The 20,842-nt window shown below is 41.6% G+C and overlaps 1 protein-coding gene across 6 annotated transcripts in view; it reads right to left on the bottom strand.

Moving 5' to 3' along the window:
- Nucleotides 1–8,877: 8,877 nt before the first annotated feature.
- Nucleotides 8,878–20,842, bottom strand: part of FERMT2 (fermitin family member 2) — a 99,933-nt gene continuing 87,968 nt past the window's right edge. For 2 of the 6 annotated variants that reach the window (XM_033188019.1, XM_033188017.1), the window contains 5 exons: nucleotides 17,284–17,390; nucleotides 16,930–17,151; nucleotides 11,901–12,025; nucleotides 11,446–11,587; nucleotides 8,882–10,137 (listed from right to left, as the gene is read on the bottom strand). In XM_033188019.1, the coding sequence (XP_033043910.1) occupies nucleotides 9,964–10,137; nucleotides 11,446–11,587; nucleotides 11,901–12,025; nucleotides 16,930–17,151; nucleotides 17,284–17,390 (770 nt within the window). In that variant the 3' untranslated portion in view covers nucleotides 8,882–9,963. Of the gene's footprint in view, nucleotides 10,138–11,445; nucleotides 11,588–11,900; nucleotides 12,026–12,890; nucleotides 12,912–13,445; nucleotides 13,470–16,929; nucleotides 17,152–17,283; nucleotides 17,391–20,842 lie in introns of all 6 variants that reach the window. The other 4 variants (XM_033188013.1, XM_033188016.1, XM_033188018.1 and 1 more) reach the window with 4 other exon arrangements.

Raw genomic sequence — 20,842 nt, 5'->3', positions numbered from 1 at the left:
TATACAAAGTTATTCCTTGGGTATGAGGTTTACAAACAAAAGTCATATCTAAGTGACAAGGAGGATCTCAACATTAGCCTCCTATTAGTCACCGATTTGCTCTTGGCAAGTAAGTTTCTTCCCTGTTGAGGCTGTTTTTGAAGAGTTAGGGCTCCCTTTCCCCATCTTTGGTACACAGATCAATTGGTATTGCCACTGCTGGTAAAAATGATGGCTTTTCATTCAAAATAAACCCTTGTAGACAAAGCTCAGGTGTGTCTCCTTTAGTCTACGCTACTCTGCCTTTTCCATTTTCACTGAAGCTGCCCTGAGCTAGTTTTACCGAATATATATGTATATCTTTAAGTCTCCTAATGGTTTTACGTACCTGTAATTACTGCTTCTGCTGGTCCTCTCTATACGAACCAGGACCTTTTTTTTTTTTGAGGCAGAGTCTTTTTTTGAGACAGAGACTTGCCTTTTACTCTCTACAGCAGCTTCATAGTTCTCACAGTTCCACTGGTGTGCAGTGGCGCAATCTTGGTTCACCGCAACCTCTGCCTCCCAGGTTCAAGCGATTCTCCTGCCTTAGCCTCCCAAATAGCTAGGATTACAGGTGCCTGCCACCACGCCCAGCTAATTTTTTTTTCATTGTATTTTTAGTAGAGAAGGGGTTTCACTATGTTGGCCAGGTGGGTCTTGAACTCTTGACCTCATGATCCACCTGCCTCGCCCCCTGCAGCATGCTGGGATTATAGGCATGAGTCACCGCACCTGGCCAAACCAGGGGCATTTGAAAAGCAAAACAAAATAGATTCTAGGTGTTTTCAAGATTCTTTGCTATACGGCAACAGTCTTTAACTTTCCTGTACTGTTGTCTTCATGTTTATACATCTATAAAGCACTTTCAAATAGTGAAAGTGTAGGATGGTTTCTTGAGAATCAACATCATTTTTAGAATTCCTATTTGATAAAGTTAGCATTTATGGAAGGCCTGGGTCTACGGTACAGGAATGCCTTTAATATCCAGGCTGCAAGAGAAGGTGTCTGGTAAGCTCCTTGACTCCTCAGCCATGACTTGGGTCATTTAGTAACATTAGTGCTGACCTTTTTTTTTTTGAGACAGAGTCTCGCTCTGGAGTACAGTGGCGCGATCTCGGCTCACTGCAAGCTCTGCCTCCCCGGTTCACGCCATTCTCCTGCCTCAGCCTCCCATGTAGCTGGGACTACAGGCGCCCAACACCACACCCGGCTAATTTTTTTGTGTGTTTTAGTGGAGATGGGGTTTCACCGTGTTAGCCAGGATGGTCTCGATTTCCTGACCTCATGATCCACCCGTCTCGGCCTCCCAAAGTGCTGGGATTACAGGCATGAGTCACCTTGCCCGGCTGACCTTTTCATGCGTCACAATGCTGTAATCTGTATACTGACCAGATCTTTGAGCTTAGAGTTGATTTTCTAATAGAGCTGATAGGTCTGTTCTTGTCTATTCTCTCTTATGGGATTTACAGGATAGTGGTACAGCCTGTGAGTATGAAACAGAGAACAAAGCCAACTGGACCACAAGGGGACTGAACCCCTGACCCTGGGCTCATTACTCCATTCTTAAACCACGGCAGCTAAACAGTCAGTCAATTAGAGGTTCACTTGGCAGCAGAGGCCAGAACCATGTGCTGATCTCATCCAGGCTCAGGAAAGCACATCAAAAGAGCAGAGTGGCAGCTGTCAAGAGCAAGACTGACGTCCATTAGGCTGCAGTGACTTTTTTTTTTTTTTTTTTGAGACGAAGTCTTGCTCTGTCGCCCGGGCTGGAGCGCAGTGGCCAGATCTCAGCTCACTGCAAGCTCCGCCTCCCGGGTTTACGCCATTCTCCTGCCTTAGCCTCCCAAGTAGCTGGGACTACAGGCACCCGCCACCTCGCCAGGCTAGTTTTTTTTTTTTTTTGTATTTTTTAGTAGAGACGGGGTTTCACCCTGTTAGCCAGGATGGTCTCGATCTCCTGACCTTGCGATCCACCCGTCTCGGCCTCCCAAAGTGCTGGGATTACAGGCTTGAGCCACTGCGCCCGGCTGGCTGCAGTGACTTTTAGTGTCACTCTGTTTTGCAGTGGGTTTCAGAACCACCAAGTCTTTTAAAAATACAGTAGTTTTCTACATAATAGAAATTTTTTTTTTTTTTTTTTTTTTTGAGACGGAGTCTGGCTCTGTCGCCCAGGCTGGAGTGCAGTGGCCGGATCTCAGCTCACTGCAATCTCCGCCTCCCAGGTTTACGCCATTCTCCTGCCTCAGCCTCCCCAGTAGCTGGGACTACAGGCACCTGCCATCTCATCTGGCTAGTTTTTTTTTTGTATTTTTTAGTAGAGACGGGGTTTCACCGTGTTAGCCAGGATGGTCTCGATCTCCTGACCTTGTGATCCGCCCGTCTCGGCTTCCCAAAGTGCTGGGATTACAGGCTTGAGCCACCGTACCCGGCGAAAAAATGTTTTTTTTAAGAAAAAGTTTTAAAATCTTGGACATTAAAATAGTTTAATCATAGTATACATCTTCTGCATCTAGATGTTTTCGTTCAGCATCAGATTGAGATTCATCTGTGTTGTTTTGTGCATTGGCATTTTATGCATTGCTATTTTGATTCCATCTTAGGACTGGATTATAATTTAGTCTATGGTTTTTTTTTTTTTTTTTTTTTTTTTGAGACGGAGTCTCGCTCTGTCGCCCAGGCTGGAGTGCAGTGGCCGGATCTCAGCTCACTGCAAGCTCCGCCTCCCGGGTTCACGCCATTCTCCTGCCTCAGCCTCCTGAGTAGCTGGGACTACAGGCGCCCACCACCTCGTCCGGCTAGTTTTTTGTATTTTTAGTAGAGATGTGATTTCACCGTGTTAGCCAGGATGGTCTCGATCTCCTGACCTCGTGATCCGCCCATCTCGGCCTCCCAAAGTGCTGGGATTACAGGCGTGAGCCACCGTGCCCGGCCCCTAGTCTATGGTTGAGACATTTGATTGTTCCTAGTTTCTTCCTGTTATAAGTTGTGTGCTTTGCATATTCTTGTGCTTGTCTCCTGGTGTGTATGGGCAGGAGTTTCCCCAGGGTGTTTGTATACCTTGCAGTGGAATTTCATGGGGGTAGGATAAATACAATTTTACCAGATGATGTTGAAGTGTTTCTGAAGTGCTCTGTTCCAATTTATACTTCCACCAACAATATGTATTCCAATGAGTCCATACTTGATAGTCAGATTTAAAATATTTTACTAATATGGGTAGATCTGAAACTGTACTTTAATTGTACTTAAAATTTATTTCTCCCATGTTTTCCAGAATACTAGTGAAGTTGAACAGTTTTTCATGTATTGGCCATTTCAGATTTCCTCTTGTGAAATACCAAATGTTTTGTCCATTTCTCCTTTGATTGATCTGTGTGCGGGTTCATTTTCTGGATACCAATCCTTTGTCAATTATGTGTTGCAAATATCCTCTCAATTGGACTTGCCTTTTACTCTCTACAGCAGCTTCATAGTTCTCATTAATGTAATCAGTTTGTACTACTTGTGCCTCAACACAAAATATCTTTCCCCAATGTCATATAAATGGTCTGTCATCTTTTAAAAGTTGTGTGGTTTTGCTGTTCACATCCAAGACTTTGACCCATTTGGAATTGATTTGGACTGCTACATACAGGGATGAGGTTGTAGTCCAAATTCTTGTTTCATAAAGATAAGCACCAGCACAATTCACTGGGAAGCCCTTTTGTTTTTTCCCAGTCTGCATGGCCACCTCTCAGAAAACAAGTGTCTGTATGTGTGCATATGTATTCTGGAGTTTCTGTTTGGATTCTCTAGTTGTTTTATTGATCTCTGTGCCAACGCTACACTTTCAATATACTTTATACTACTTGTTATCTAGTAAGGCGAGTCCCCTCACCTATTGTTTAGGAATGTTTTGGCTATCCTGGCCCCTTGCTCTTCTGTTTTCCCAATGTTCCTTCTAATTGGATTTATAATATGGCCAGCAAGACATAAACAAGGTTGTTTAAATACACTGACCCGTAAACCTGACAGTAAATGTGTTCACTTGAATCTCACTTGTCATAAAGGTCACAAAATTGAGATCTGAGATGAGAATTTTATGCTCAGACCTCCTCTTTATCATGCAGTATCTGCAAACCGTATTAATACAGATACGATTTTAAACTTGTTTGGTTGGCTGTGCTGTTTTTAATCACAAATTTAATTAACATTGAACTTGGACCACTTCCCTGAGCAGTAAAACAGATAATGCCTGGCCAGTGAAGCCACATGAGACTATAATTAGATTTCATGAAACAATGGTCTCAAATTATTTTAAGTGCTTGTAATTTTTAGTAATATGCAGGCCCATGAACAAACATCAAAAGGGAAACCCAATTGAGTGTGTGTGTGTGTGTGTGTGTGTGTGTGTGTATATGTGTGTGTCTGCTGATAAATGTTTCTTTAGGGAATTTTAATGTACACATTCAGCCTGGGAAACTTTGTACTGTTTATTAAATAAAGCAGAGAAAACAAGACAGGATCAACACAGCAGGAAATAAGGTCACCAGATAAGGCTTTTTGGCTACTGCTTCCTGTTCTGGGTAGCTCTGCAATTCACTGAGAATTTTACTCCCTTTACCCAGATTGCAAATTTCCCATTTCCTGTCACTTATCTCTGCCACCTCCCTCATTCTTGAGCTGCCAGACCAAAACAGTTCAAACAGATAAAGGCACAGTTAATTTGTTGAAGAGAACAGAGCTCTCCAGTAAACAATTTTTTCCTGGATCTTACTTTGTAGAGATGACTGGACATATATCAGCAGAGTAAGAGTTGGATCAGCTTATTGTACCATGTTCATTAGGTCTACACCAATGTAGCAAGTCAACTCATCCTTGCCTTTCTTCCACCATTTATAGGACAAAAAGAGATGACGATGCAATAGCTCCAAAAACATTTTGTGAGTGATGGATTTTTAACTCAGTGTCTATGTTTTTAGAATTAAGGAGAGATAAGATGGCAGCTGTGCAGGGTTATCCATTCAGTATCAGTGATCTGGTATGTCACAAAGGGATGGATTTCAGAAAACCCTATGCTCAGACTTTCTGAATTATTGAAGTGATGAGTGAAGACGTTAATATGTTTTAAGTGATGAGTGTAAAACAGCTGTATCATTTATCAAACTTAGTTATAAGGGTGGCTGTGCACAGTGGCTCATGCCTGTAATCCCAGTGCTTTGGGAGGCCGAAGAGGGAGGATCATCTGAGGTCAGGAGTTTGAGACCAGCCTGGCCAACAAGGCGAAACCCTGTCTCTACTGAAAATACAAAAATTAGCCAGGTGTGGTGGTGGGTGCCCGTAATCCCATGTACTCAGGAGGCTGAAGCAGGAGAACTGCTTGAACCCAGGAGGTGGAGGTTGCAGTGAGCTGAGATTACACCACTGCACTCCAACCTGGGCGAGAGTGACACTCTGTTTCAAAAACAAGCCCAAAACAAAAAAACTTAGTTTTAAGGAATAGACATTATGATCTCACTGCATCACTAACTGATCATTAAAAGCATCTTAAATAAGATTCAATGTTTTTTTAAAAAGTAGAAATACAGCATACAGAATAACAGTATAGTCTGTGACATACTTGCTTTTTGTCCTCTGTAAGAGTAGAGGGTCAAGAATGGCAAGTGGCTTTTCCTTGATAAAGTTCATGTCTCTAGCTCCTTGACTTCGAAAGTTCAAGGCATGTACAACATAATTTGTACTGAGTTGAGATTACTGATTAACTACATCAGCATCAGGGGCTTCCAGCAGGTTTTTTTTTTTTTTTTTTTTGAGATGGAGTCTCACTTTGTTGCCCAGGCTGGAGTGCAGTGGTGCAATCTCAGTTCACTGCAACCTCCACCTCCTGGGTTCAAGCGATTCTCTTGCCTCAGCCTCCTGAGTAGTTGGGGCTAATTTTTGTATTTTTAGTAGAGACGGGGTTTCACCATGTTGGCCAGGATAGTCTCAATCTCTTGACCTCGGCCTCCTAAAGTGCTGGGATTACAGGCGTGAGCCACCGTGCCTGGCCAGGGGCTTCCAGCAGGTTTCTAACCTGCTGATTTAAGGGAAAGAGTTGGATGGGAGCTAGGTTGGGGTCCTGTAACCAGTGCTTTCATGTCCACATGAGCTTGAGTCACATGGAGCAGAAAGCTGAACCTAGGTCTCTGAGTCCCAGCTGGTGTTCTCACACACCTATGTTCTCTCTAGAGAGGTCATTACTAATTGTGTTCTCAGATTTCATGTAAGGTTTGTTTTTACTACTACTAGACAGGGAGATGATTGGCCTTGGCGGTAATCATAGATGTGTGACTTTAAACAGGTCAATTGGCCTCCTTGAGCCTCATCTATAAAAATGATGAGGCTGGACTATGCATCCTTGAGAGAATATGAGTACTTAGCATGCTTCCTATTGCATAGTTGGTGTCCAAAAAAAAGTTAGTTTGCTCTGTATTAAACTATACTGAGGCTACACAAATTCTTAGTTCTAATAATAATTCCTTTGGTTATTTGGTTTGGTTAATAATTTCATTATTTCCAAAATAACCATCATTATATTCAATAAATCCATGTGTAAGTGATCCTAAGTAGGAACTATAGCACTGAGATCCAGTCCTCAAGGATGTAATAATTTGGATACTCTAGTTCCACAGAAGGACCAAATTCAACCAAATCCTCAAACATGTAATAATTTGTTAGGGGCAACATGATATACTCAACCATAATAAGGATGATCACTCTTCAGTTCCACAGAAGGACCAAATTCAATGGCAGTTCAGAAGAGGAAGAGAGTTTTTGACTGCAAAGAAACTTTAAAGTGTTTGTGGAAGAAAGAACACTTGAGCTTTTTTTTTTGGCGGGGGGCGGGGGATGGAGTCTCACTTTGTCACCCAGGCTGGAGTGCAGTGGTGAGATCTTGGCTCACTGTAACCTCTGCCTCCTGGGTTCAAGCGATACTCCTGCCTTAGCCTCCCAAGTAGCTGGGACTACAGGTGCGGACTACCGTGACCGACTAATTTTTCTATTTTTAGTAGAGACGGGGTTTCATCATGTTGACCAGGATGGTCTCGATCTCTTGACCTCATGATCCGCCTGCCTCAGCCTCCCAAAGTATTGGGATTACAGGCATAAGCCACTGTGCCTGGCCTTTTGTTTGTTTGAGACGGAGTCTTGCTCTGCCACCCAGGCTGGAGTGCAGTGGCCGGATCTCAGCTCACTGCAAGCTCCGCCTCCCGGGTTTACGCCATTCTCCGGCCTCAGCCTCCCGAGTAGCTGGGACTACAGGCGCCCGTCTCGTCGCCCGCCTAGTTTTTTGTATTTTTAAGTAGAGACAGGGTTTCACCGTATTAGCCAGGATGGTGTCGATCTCCTGACCTCGTGATCCGCCCGTCTCGGCCTCCCAAAGTGCTGGGATTACAGGCTTGAGCCACCGCGCCCGGCCCCCCCCTTTTTTTTGAGACGGAGTGTTGCTCTGTTGCCCAGGCTGGAGTGCAGTGGCACAATCTCAACTCCCTGCAACCTCCACCTCCTAGGTTCAAGCAATTCTCCTGCCTCAGACTCCCCAGTAGCTGGGATTACAAGTGTGTGCCACCATGCCCAGCTAATTTTTGTATTTCTAGTAGAGACGGGGTTTCACCATCTTGACCAGGATGGTCTTGAACTCCTGACCTTGTGACCCACCCACCTCAGCCTCCCAAAATGCTGGGATTACAGGTGTGAGCTACTGCGCCAGGCCCACTTGACCTTTTTCTAAAATGCTAGACAGATGAGGTGTAGACAGGTACAAACTGGACGAAGGTACAGGACTAAAGACATTCCAGACTTGGGGAATGATAGGGAGATGGGATGAGTGCAAAGTGGAGAATGTGAGCTGCCCAGCTGGACTGGAATGCAGACTGTTGGGAGATAAGGATGAAAATGTGGGCTGGGAGACCATACAAAACCTCTGAGCACTTTACTTTGGCTTTTATCCTGTAGGCAATAAGAAGTCTTTAGAGCTGAAATGCAGCCAGTGCTACGTTGGGGCTGGATTAATCTCAAAACCACTGGGAGGGCAGCAGGGCAAACCAGAGGTGGGGCAATCAGCACAGAGGCTATTCTCACTTGTGGAGGCCGTGGGACTAGAAAACACTTGAATAGGTGTGGTTTCAATGGAATCTTTTGGGGCTTTCAGTAAGTGACATGCAAGATGCTAAATATGCAAGTTGGTGACTTGCACAGTCACTTACTAAAGATGAGGAAAGGGAGTATATTTTAAAACGTTTAGTGGAAAGGAGCTCTTAAATTTTGGAGCAAGGCCTGTTATGGCTTTAGAGTGCAAAGAAAAGTCATGGAGAATGTGATCTCAGCCTTGTCTTAAGATGGTGCCACACTACAGCAGGCACAGGACAAAGAACTGAATTTGGTTGATTGTGACAGCAATGACAAGAGAAAAGATGCAAGGCTGTGTGAGGGGAAAATCAGGAATTGGTCTATATGCAAACGGTAAAGGACTGTAAGTCTGAGTCTTGAATGATGACAGCAGTAATGACTGGCAGTAAATTCGTAAATGTATTTTTTTTTGTAAACCAAGAATAATTTTGTTATTTAAAACAAATTCTGCCACAGCCAACTTCTATTTATAAGTACATTTCTAACATTTAGGTATTACACATTCATTTTTAAGTATTAAGAAAATGAGGGCTTTTCAACTGAGGTGAAAGACTACCTTTGAGATAAAGTGTCTCTATCTGGCGATGATGTGGAATACTAACCAGTTGTTCTCACAAAATAACAACATGTAGGCAAAGCATTTCCAAAAGGCAGAAGTTCATTTCTACTAAATTGATACTATGTAAACATTAAAAACAAGTACAAAAATAACTATTAAATAAAAGTTTTGCTTTTATTTAAAATAAAATGCATTTTATACAGTCTTTGAACCATGGATTATTGAACAATACTGGTAATCCACCTCTCCCTCGCACCCTTTTGGGCTATGTGAGCTAGGAATTTTCTGACTAGCACCAATACAGATTGTAACAGCGCAACAGACTAGAACATGGCCAGTCCAGGCATTAGAGTTAAGGACATTGTGGCAAATCATCATAATGAAGTCATTCTTAATTTAGTAGATATTAAAACTGCACATTAATTATATCTCTTAAAGGCATTTAATTAATGCAGAGATGCTACATTTAAGCCATTTGCTAGTTGTGAGTAGTTTTTAAAAAACTGTACAATTTTATAAAATTTGTGTTTGTACATTAGTTACACAAAATGCATACTTCATAGAACTTTACTTCATATTATAATGCAAAGAGTTGCATATTTTAGGCAGACAGTGATTATGCTGGTGAATACTAAAAGTGTAATACAATATGGTGTAAAAATAAAAACACAAGACAATATACATAACATGCTTATTCAAGGACAAAAACAAATCAAGCACGACAGACTAATAGCATTTTCCTTCAAGGTCAAACACAATGACATTATTAAACATCAGGCCTCCTGCAAGCCTGATTTATTTGGGGGTGGGGGAAAGGAATTAAATGGCTACCAGAAGTAGGGTATTTTAAAACATGGTATCAAATTAAACATACATTAAAACACATGCATTAGACATGATAAATAGAGTTCATATAGGTTAAGGCCTGGATAGCTTTAAAATAGATGGCTTGTTTCTTACAGCTTAAATCAGTGATGGTTTGTTCCTGATTTGCCCACTATTTCAATTTTCAATTCATGGCCCTAAGGAATGTGTGCCAAATTCAAGTTTATTATATCCTGATAGATTAATAGTCGTGCTTGTTTAGTGCACATATTAACTGGTCTGGTAAGGCAAAGAAGTTTTCATGATAAAATGATAAATTTCAAGCTTACTTTATTAAGCAGCATATAACAAACAGCTTTTAAAGTTAAATATTGTTATGGCCGTGGAGTTTCATTAAACATTATTTCTATTCACACCCAACCACTGGTAAGTTTGTAGAACATCTCCTCATCTAAACTCTCATTTTGGTCTTTTGCACGTGTTGAGAGAAATATGTAGCCACCAATGAATTCATGAACCACTTTGCAATCTACTTCAGTACAAATGAAGGACAATCGTACTTCATCTGCAAACTCTACGGTGACCTGGAACAAAGACAAGAATCATCAGTGCTGTCCCGAATGCCAGGTGGCGGGGTCCACACAAAACTACTCACGCAACTACTGCGCTACTTAAAGCCTGTCCCATCACAAAACACTTGTTGATCCTCAATTAGTCTGTTTAAAACCTAAACTAATAATGCCTTTAAGTCCCAAAGAAGCAGCTAAGTTTATTGCCCTTCCCCTACCCTTTTTTAAGTTTTCATGTTCTGAAAAGGAAGACTAGGAATGCAAGGGTTTAGGTCATTCAGTTCTCAAACGGTCTCTGGCGATTCAATCAATGAGAATGCCTCTCTTCAAGTCCTGGAGGAAAGGTGGCTCAAGCCTGTAATCCCAGCACTTTGGGAGGCCGAGACGGGCGGATCACGAGGTCAGGAGATCGAGACCATCCTGGCTAACACGGTGAAACCCCGTCTCTACTAAAAAATACAAAAAACTAGCCGGGCGACGTGGCGGGCTCCTGTAGTCCCAGCTACTTGGGAGGCTGAGGCAGGAGAATGGCGTAAACCCAGGAGGCGGGGCTTGCAGTGAGCTGAGATCCGGCCACTGCACTCCAGCCTGGGCGGCAGAGCGAGACTCCGTCTCAAAAAAAAAAAAAAAAAAGATTTGCTTCAGATATTTCAACTTTAGGTATCACGTTTGAGTATTTCAGAAATATAAGATTCTTTGAAGTAACAGGAATTGATACAATAAATCCAATATGATCCTAAACCAAATGACTTATTAGTAAAAGATAGTTCAATTTAAATGATATTCGTGTACTCCAAGACCAGGGGCAACATCACGTACAGTGGTAAATGTGCCGGGTTTTTAAGTGTAAAGCACCTGAGTTTGAAATGACTCTGTAGTTACTTTGTGCGTGGTCATAGACAATGGTGGCCCTCAGGCCTCTATATTGCAGTGTCTTCATTTGTAACGTACGGTAATCCAACTACCTTAAAAGGCTGTGATGAGGTTTCGAGATGGGGTACTAATGGAAGCCTCTAGTATTATGTCTGGCACAGGGTAGGCATTCAACAAATAGTAGTTGCTATTTCGGAGTAGAAGGGCTTTATCCATTACAGAAAGACAAAAAAGGTAACATTCTAAGCAAATTATATGCTTAGAATTTTAGTAACTGGGCTAATTATGAAATAGGCAAATTTAAGTGAGAAATGAATAGTCAACTATGGTCTGTCTGTATTTTAAGAGGTGGTGGTACAAACAATCATCAGAATTTATAGGCCTTTTTATTCCTAATGTGCTAATTTGTATCAGAAGGACTATATTCTAGTAACATTGTGACGAGTTTACCATTTTGATTTCCCAGTTGACATTCCACTGTTTCATGTTGCTGAAACGCCATGTTTTAATTGCATCTCCGGTGCTGGCATCCATCCGAATCAGTCTGTTGTATGCAATTCCAATAAGTTCTTCTTTTTTGCCCCCTTGGAACCTATAACATTTAAGAAAAGAACAGTTACAAACATATTGTGGGGGAACATGTTGGACTGCTTTTCTTCAAGGTAAGTGTTCTCTAACCCTAAAAGAGTGCTATTCCCTTAGTAGTAAAACAAACACAGTTAACTTGAATTTTTAATGTAGAAATTAAAAGCTTACAAAATACATTCTAACAGTCTTTGAATTCTACTGTAATATGAGTTAATGGGTCTACATAGGTATGCTTTAAATGTTTAATATCTAATTACATAACAGATTAAGCAAAAATGCAGATTAAGGTTTACACATAGAAGCTTAGAATCACTGACCTTGCAATGAAGTGTGTGATGCCAAATTCAGGTAATGACTGCCAAGCTTGAATAAATCTCATCTTGGCTTCAATTAGACTCATCTGAGCTACATTCTGATGGGCCTCCAAGATTCTCGCTGTTATCTAAACATGATTAAACATCACCTTTACCATTGAACATTATTCTCTCATGGGACAATCGAGACAAAAGATCAAAAGATTGAATTACACACCCCATACCCCAAAATCACATTGTAAGAGTTGAAATCAAAATATCTGAAGCTACATTTGGAAATTTTAATAATGTATTATATAATGATTTTTCAAAATAAGTCTTAATTTCAGTTTTCACGTATCAACAAAAAGTACTATTAGGAGTACACCGTTGCCACACTTGAGACATATTTCTTTTTTTTTCTTTTTTTTTTTTTTGAGACGGAGTCTCGCTCTGTCGCCCAGGCTAGAGTGCTGTGGCCGGATCTCAGCTCACTGCAAGCTCCGCCTCCCGGGTGCACGCCATTCTCCTGCCCCAGCCTCCCGAGTAGCTGGGACTACAGGCGCCCGCCACCTCGCCCGGCTAATTTTTTATATTTTTTTTAGTAGAGACGGGGTTGCACCGTGTTAGCCAGGATGGTCTCGATCTCCTGACCTCGCGATCCGCCCGTCTCGGCCTCCCAAAGTGCTGGGATTACAGGCTTGAGCCACCGCGCCCGGCCGAGACATATTTCAAATGCATACAGATAATGGTACTACCATTATAGAACAGCACATTCTAATCCACATATAGATGAGTTTTAATTAAATTTAGCACTATGTCTATAATCAGAATGAATACCTGGAATACAAGTTTCTAGCAGGATTATCTGTTAGCAGCTTTAAGGTACTTGAAATCACCGTAATCATTTTTATTTTAAATTTCACTACAGGAGTAAATTCCATCAGGGAAGGTTGTGGCTATGAATTTTTATTTATTCTTCTTTTTCTTTTTTGGTAAATATGGAGAACTTACCAAATCTCTTACATAGCCTGGCTGTAGATGGCAATGCGAGGAAAGAAAAAGGAAGCAGAAAGAAAAAAAAAGGCAATCAGAAAAAATGGCAATGAAGCAAAGAAAAAGTTGCGGTCACCTGCAAACCAAAATTCCAGCCAAAAGTCATGCAAAAAACTACTTTAGGTAGAAACCAAGCAAAGTAAATGCAAGAATGAAAAATGAAAATGAGGAAGCAGCAATTACTTTCCATTTAGAACACTGAGAAACACTCCACATTATTTTAGAATGTTAAATGTTACTAAAGAACCTAAGGGTAGAAATTTGTAGGGAGAAAATAAAAAGAGCCAATATTTCTTTCCCCTACATCATGTACCCAGTTCTCACTGGTTAGGATAAAGCCAATTATTTTAGTAGCAAAATAAAAGTATTCAAAAAGCCTTTAAAGTTTTCTCAGATTTAGTCAGATAATATGATCCATGCACTGCTTTTCAGAAATAAGAATTTGAAGGCATAAAATAAGTGCAGTGCCCATCTGTTTCTTTTTTTACACAAGAAAGCAAACACCTCAGTTACCATGTGTTTTTTGCATCCTTTTTCCTGGAAGGGAAAATAAAGAGATGCCGTATACTACATGAGGAATTTCGGCTTTATGGCATTAGTCATTTCCATTTAGATGAACATAAATCAACATATAGAATAATTCTTCAAAATTTAAAAGCCAGTTTGAGAGTCGTATTTGTTTAAAAATACCCGTAGAGTATTTAGTTAATATATGTATAATTGAAGAGAATTAAAGTAGGTTAAATACAACAGGTTATTTTGATAGACCCAAAAGAAAACTACCAGTCGATATGCCCTGGAAGGTAAGAATGTCCTTGTGGCCTGCACATCTTCCTACAGACTCCAGAATGCAACTAAAATATATAGCTTAATAATTACTGAGCACTCACTACGTCCAGTGTGACCAGCATAGTGCCTGACACACAGTAGCAACTAAGCTTCTGAGGATCACTACTTACTAGGCGCCAGGGCAGTAATATCTGGAAACAATTTTCTTTTTTTTCCTGAGACAGAGTTTCACTCTTGTTGCCCAGGCTGGAGTGTGATGTCTCACTGCAACCTCCACCTCCCAGGTACAGGCGATTCTCCTGCCTCAGCCTCCCCAGTAGCTGGCATTATAGGCGTGCACACCACCATGCTTGGCTAATTTTTGTATTTTTAGTAGAGATGGGGTTTCACCATGTTGGCCAGGCTGGTCTCAAACTCTTGACCTCAAGTGATCCGCCTGCCTCAGCCTCTCAAAGTGCTGGGATTACAGGTGTGAGCCACTGTGCGCCTGGCCAACAATTTGTAAGTCTATTCCAGCAAAGTGTGGTGGCTCACGCCTGTAATCCCAGTGCTTTGGGAGGCCAAGGCAGGTGGATCACTTGAGCTCAAGAGTTTGAGATCAGCGGGGCGCGGTGGCTCAAGTCTGTAATCCCAGCACTTTGGGAGGCCGAGACGGGCGGATTACGAGGTCAGGAGATTGAGACCATCCTGGCTAATACAGTGAAACCCCATCTCTACTAAAAAAATACAAAAAACTAGCCTGGCAAGGTGGCGGGTGCCTGTAGTCCCAGGTACTCCGGAGGCTGAGGCAGGAGAATGGCGTAAACCCGGGAGGCGGAGCTTGCAGTGAGCTGAGATCCGGCCACTGCACTCCAGCCTGGGCGACAGAGTGAGACTCCGCCTCAAAAAAAAAAAAAAAAAAAAAAAAAAAAAGAGTTTGAGACCAGCCTAAGCAACACAGTGAGAGCTCGTCTCTACAAAAAATACAAAAATTAGCCTGGAGTGGCAGTGTGTGCCTGTGGTTCTAGTTACTAGGGAGGCTAAGGTAGGAGGATTGCTAGAGCCTGGAAGATGGAGGCTGCAGTGAGCTTGAGCTATGATGGTGCCACCGCACTCCAGCCTGGGAGACAGAGAAAGACTCTGCCTCAAAAATAACAAAACACACACCAAAAACCTAACCTATCACTCTGGTGAGAGAAAGGAGGGTTAAAAATGTGCATTTGATTAGATGGCAACATAAAAGGCAAGGCCAGAAGGATCTTTAACCATGGACCACACACAAACTATCCTCCTGTCAGTTAAAGATGAATCCTCATCTTTGTTCTCAGGAGAATTTTCAGTTGATAGTTTCTAGTCAAGAACTATCATTTAAAAGGCTTCTGAGAAAACAAAGAGTTGACAGTGAAAACAACGTGTGGCAGCTCTCGTTTAAGCTCGTCTATCTCCCTGACGCCTTACTGTGAAATGATAAAACTGGTCAGGTTTGAAATTACTTATTGCCTTTGAAGGCAAATATATTCACTTTTAGAAACAAGATTCTGTATAAATAATTTTAAAATGAAATAACTACGAATATGAAAAATGAAATTAGCACTTACTTTACTTTCCCTTTTTAACTTACAATCTACATTCCACACAGTTCCCCAGGGCAGCATTTCCTCCATTCCTTACTACTCCCACATCATATGACCATGGGATAAACAATTTCTAGGCTTACACAACCTCTGAGACTTAAAGACAAATACTCTGATTAAAACCTCTAAACATTTAGGTAGAAATAATTTCAGACCCATATAATCAATATTATATTTAAAGTTAAGGAATTAGTAAGTGTTCTGGGCATTTCATTGAGCCTTTTTAGTATGTTTTAAAATTATTCCTTAACAAAGATTAAAGCACAATTAGATAAAAATGAAATATTTATTTTAAAGGTCTTCATCCCCCCTACCCCCAAACTGAAGCCTTTTCCTTTTATGGCATGATGTTGGGTGCAGAGAATACCAGGGCCTATCCCAAGTGAAACTCCCCTGTAAAGGACTTCTTATGTTGTACCCAAGAACCGTTTTCCTAAGTACCAACCCTTTTATGGTATTAATTTCCAAAGAAAAGAATTCTAAACAGAGTGGACAAAAGCAAATTTCAATGAAAATTTACCAAACTGTGTAACTATGTATAAAATTTGGTTAGGTTCTGACTGATAATGTTAAGAAAAGACACGGCTAAAAATGTACTCATTGTAAAGTTTCATTCTAAAGTTGGAAAAGCCAATTTCAACAACAGCTGGTATTATAAATTTTGTTGGGAAATGCTGGCTGCACTTTACGTCACATTTACTTAATTATATAAGGAATAAAATTAAATAAAGGAACACAAAGCATTGAGACCATATTCAATTCCTTAAAATGTCTGAAAGAACATCATCATGTTAACAGAATGATTTCTGCAAGTTGCTTAGAGTAAGTTCTCAACTATTCTGCCTCCTTATCTGTTCTATTAAAATGATAAAGATTTGTTTTAAATGACCAATTTATTTTTTTTTTTTTTTTTTTTTTTGAGACGGAGTCTTGCTCTGTCACCCAGGCTGGAGTGCAGTGGCCGGATCTCAGCTCACTGCATGCTCTGCCTCCCAGGTTTACGCCCTTCTCCTGCCTCAGCCTCCCAAGTAGCTGGGACTACAGGCGCCCGCCACCTCGCCGGCTAGTTTTTTGTATTTTTTAGTAGAGACGGGGTTTCACCGTGTTAGCCAGGATAGTCTCGATCTCCTGACCTCTTGATCCGCCCGTCTCGGCCTCCAAAGTGCTGGGATTACAGGCTTGAGCCACCGCGCCCGGCCTAAATGACCAATTTAAACTTGACTAAAGGTTACTTTATTTCCTACAGGTTGAGTATCCATTATCCAAAATTCTTGGGAGCAGAAGTGTTCTGGGTTTCAGATTTTTTTGGATTTTGGAATATTTGCATTACACTTACCGGATGAGGATCCCAAATCTGAAATCCAAAATGTGCCAATCAGCATTTGAGAGTCATGTTGGCACTCAAAAAGTTTCAGATTTTGGAGGATTTCAGAGGTTCAGATTAGGGATACTCTTATCTGTATTTTATATTCTAACCACCTGACATAAAATTAAGACTAAAAAGTTTTGTTTAAGAGGGGAAAAACAAGGTTATGTATAAAATTATAAGAACAAACTAGCAGAAAACAGTAGATGAAGTAAAATGAAGCAAGTACCTGCTTGTTCTTATACTTTTTTAGATAGCGGGGAGACACCAAACATTCAGGATTTATATCAGTCGTGATCTGCTCTGGTATTAACTGAGGATCTGGGTTTAAATGCTGCATCTTCAGAAAGGAAAGAATATTTTGAACTTCTAAGTTGTAAGAACTGTCCGCCATGGTCTTGCCTTTGGAGGCTAATCTGCAGGCTGCCATCCAATGTGCATACTGTTTTTCCTGGAGAAAAGAAATACTGATGTGTGCAATGTATCACGAGACGGGTCTTTCAAGTATAAAATATAAGGATGACTGGTCAACTCATTTAGAAATCCAAGAAAATTGAAGTGTATTTTTAACTGAAAGACTTACATTGTCACAACGAAGCCAGATTTCATTCATGCCCTCTGCAACTGGAATCAGGAGTTTAATGTTAAATTTTTGGCCCGAAATGTTTACATCTGGGGTAACTTCACATCCTGTAACAAAAAATTTTTAACTATCAAAATGGCTAAATTTACTTTTAAGAAGTCTCAAGTCAATATAAGCAGCTCTCATTTTGTGGCATCTTAACATGCTGGATTTGCCATAGTATTTTATGAAGGCATCTGCTGCAGAAGGTAACACACATTTACTTGGGAAGCTGGAATGAAAATAAGCCAGGCATGGTGGCTCAAGCCTGTAATCCCAGCACTTTGGGAGGCCGAGGTGCGTGGATCACCTGAGGTCAGGAGTTTGAGACCAGCTGACCAAATGCTGAAACCATGTCTCTACTGAGTACAAAAAATGGCTGAGGTCAGGAGATGGAGACCATCCCGGCTAACACACGATGAAACCCCATCTCTACTGAAAATACAAAAAAATTAGCCAGGCATGGCAGCGGGCACCTGTAGTCCCAGCTACTCGGGAGGCTGAGGCAGAATGGCGTGAACCTGGGAGGCGGAGCTCGCAGTGAGCAGAGATGCGCCACTGCACTCCAGCCTGGGCGACAGAGCGAGACTCCGTCTCAAACAAAACAAAACAAAAACAAACAAACAAAAAATTAGCCAGGCATGGCAGTGGACATCTGTAATCAGAGCTACTTGGGAGGCTGAAGCAGAAGAATCGCTTGAACCCAGCAGGTGGAGGTTGCAGTGAGCTGAGATCGCGCCGTTGCACTCCAGCCTGGGCAACAAAAGCAAAACTGTGTCTCTTAAACAAATAAATAAACAAAAACTCTATTCAGAATTTCACTTTGTAGGAGGCTTTACAGAAGGCAATGCAGATTTACTGAACTAGGTGTTAGATAACGGCATAACAGCGGGCATAAACAAGTAGTAACAGTGTAACAAATACAGCAAAGTAGAGCTCTGCAGAGAGGTGTGGGTTCCAGACTTTTCTTTGTCACTTACTAATAATTATGGGCCATTTAACTTATCTAAGTCTACATTTCCTGACCTTGAACTCTACCTCACAGGGATGATTTAAGGATAAATAAGATAACACATGTCGAAGCTTCCTAAAGTTTATTCCAATTGTCTGAGAATGACATGAACAAAGCACAGTGTCATATGATCATGCAATAGGCTCGATGAGGAAAATTTTAAACTGTTAGTAGGGCTTGCCTTTTCAATTCCTCTTGGCACAGAACATAAGATCATACACACCATATGCAAAAGAACAAATGTTAAAATTGTCATTTTCCCCCTCTACATAAATATTTTAGTATTAAATAAAAACACTTTAAATAAAGGAGAGGCCCTCTTCATTCTCCTCCCTAGCAACTCGTACCATGAATTTGGTGGATTCCCTCCTGCCCTTTGTTTTCTTTTTAAAATATTTACTACACACAAATGTCTTCTTTTGTATCTCCTTTTATACAGGCTTTAGAATGATGAGAACATGTGTGACAAACTGTTAAATGTACAAAGTTGAAACAGTTGCTTGAAAGTACACAATCTTTTGCACAAGTATCATTAATAATTCAAGAGGATTTACAGTATACAATTCCATAATAATTAGGCCTCTTTTAAAAAAAAACAAGAAAACTAAACAGGGAGAGAGAAAGTGGGTGGTAACTCAGCCACTAGTGTAGGCTCAGAGGCATACACTGGGCCACATCTCAAACACCCATTCCATGCCACCTCAGCTACCTACTTCCACGGCAACCACTGGACTTCCTCAGTTACCCAATTAGTGTACTTCTGAAAGGTGAAATGCAAACAGTCGATTCTGATCACAATCTCTAATCCTAACTCTTTTTTTTTTTTTTTTGAGATGGAGTCTGGCTCTGTCACCCAGGCTGGAGTGCAGTGGCCAGATCTCAGCTCACTGCAAGCTCCGCCTCCCGGGTTCATGCCATTCTCCTGCCTCAGCCTCCTGGGTAGCTGGGACTACAGGCGCCCGCCACCTCACCCAGCTAGTTTTTTGTATTTTTTAGTAGAGACAGGGTTTCATTGTGTTAGCCAGGATGGTCTCGATCTCCTGACCTTGTGATCCACCTGTCTCGGCCTCCCAAAGTGCTGGGATTACAGGCTTGAGCCACCGTGCCCGGCCAATTCTAACTCTTATCAAACTCTTTGAGGAACCCTATCCTGCAACCTCTCTACTTTCTCCCCAACAGCAACAGAAGGAAGCAACAGCTCCCTCCTTCCCAATCCAGCCTGGACCACATTCACTGGACATCTACTCTAACTGCCGAGACTCACTGTCTTCACATTATACATTCTCCTAGTAAAATCTGCCCCCTAGGTAAATAAATCCCTCTATCTTTTCCTTGCCTATACTCAGGCTGCTTAGCACTGCAAGATGGGAAGGAGTAAGTAAAAAAGGTTTCACTAGAGATTCATGGATACAAACCTCAACTGGGCCCTTTATGCTTGCATCCTTCTGTGCTTATACAGACATTTTCAACAATGCCTACTTCAAATCTTCTCAGACATCCAACAGTGTCACTTAGTCTCAAGGGACAACTCCACCTCTTATGTCTCCAAGAAAATGAAAGCCACCAGAAGTTAAGTCCATCCATTTCCTGCCATCCTAGAAGATAAACTTAGCTGTCCTTGCTTCCACACAGTGCGAGAGGCATCTGTCATCCTCCAGCTTTCCTATCCAAGTGGGCTGAGTTCATTACCATCCCAGGAACCCCGCTCTACCACTGAGATCCTCTCTCTCAGACACTAGATTTCCTTCTTTCTACTGCCACATTTCCATCAGCATTTAATTTCCTTGAATCTCTCCCATCTTATACCACAACATACCTCCCTTTTCTGTTACCTCTTTCCCCCTTCCTTGTCACAGATAAGGTTCATTAAAAAGCTTTGTCTCCTCTCTCTCTCTCTTTTTTTCAATAGAGACAGGGTTTCACCATGTTGCCCAGGCTGTTCTCAAACTCCTGGTCTCAAGCAATCCACCACTGGCCTTGGCCTCCCAAAATGTTGAGATTACCAGCATGAGCCACCGTGCCCATCTCTTATCTACTTCTCAATGATTGTACTTCGGCTCCATACTCAATAAACCACTGAAGTCTACTCAGTTTGTTCTTATCAAGGTCACAAACCACATGGCTAGATGCTATGCTGGCCTAACTACCTTACTTTACTACAGTATTGGACACTGTTGACTACTCTGTCCTTTTGAAATGACTTTTATGTTAGCTTTCATCATACCTCATTGCCACAGTCTTCCTATGTGTTTTTTTTGTTTCCTTTGCAAGGTGCCGTTCTTCTAACCTGCCCTGTCTCTTAAACATGGGTGATCTGCAGGGTTCTGTTCTTCATCTTGTCTTCTCACATTTACAGACCACCATTCCAGTGGCTGCACTTACCATTACTGCTAACTGCTACCCTATCAGCATCTGGAGCATGTGCATCTTTCCCCAACCCAATGTCTACAGGCTAGCTCCAAACAGATATCCCATAGGCACCTCAAATTCAAAATATCCCCACATTAA

The sequence above is a fragment of the Trachypithecus francoisi genome, unplaced genomic scaffold, assembly GCF_009764315.1.
Source record: "Trachypithecus francoisi isolate TF-2019V2 unplaced genomic scaffold, Tfra_2.0 Lachesis_group3, whole genome shotgun sequence".
Classification (NCBI taxonomy): domain Eukaryota; kingdom Metazoa; phylum Chordata; class Mammalia; order Primates; family Cercopithecidae; genus Trachypithecus; species Trachypithecus francoisi.
The sequence above is the reverse complement of the archived record's forward strand: the minus strand, read 5'-3'. Positions and strand labels throughout refer to the sequence as shown.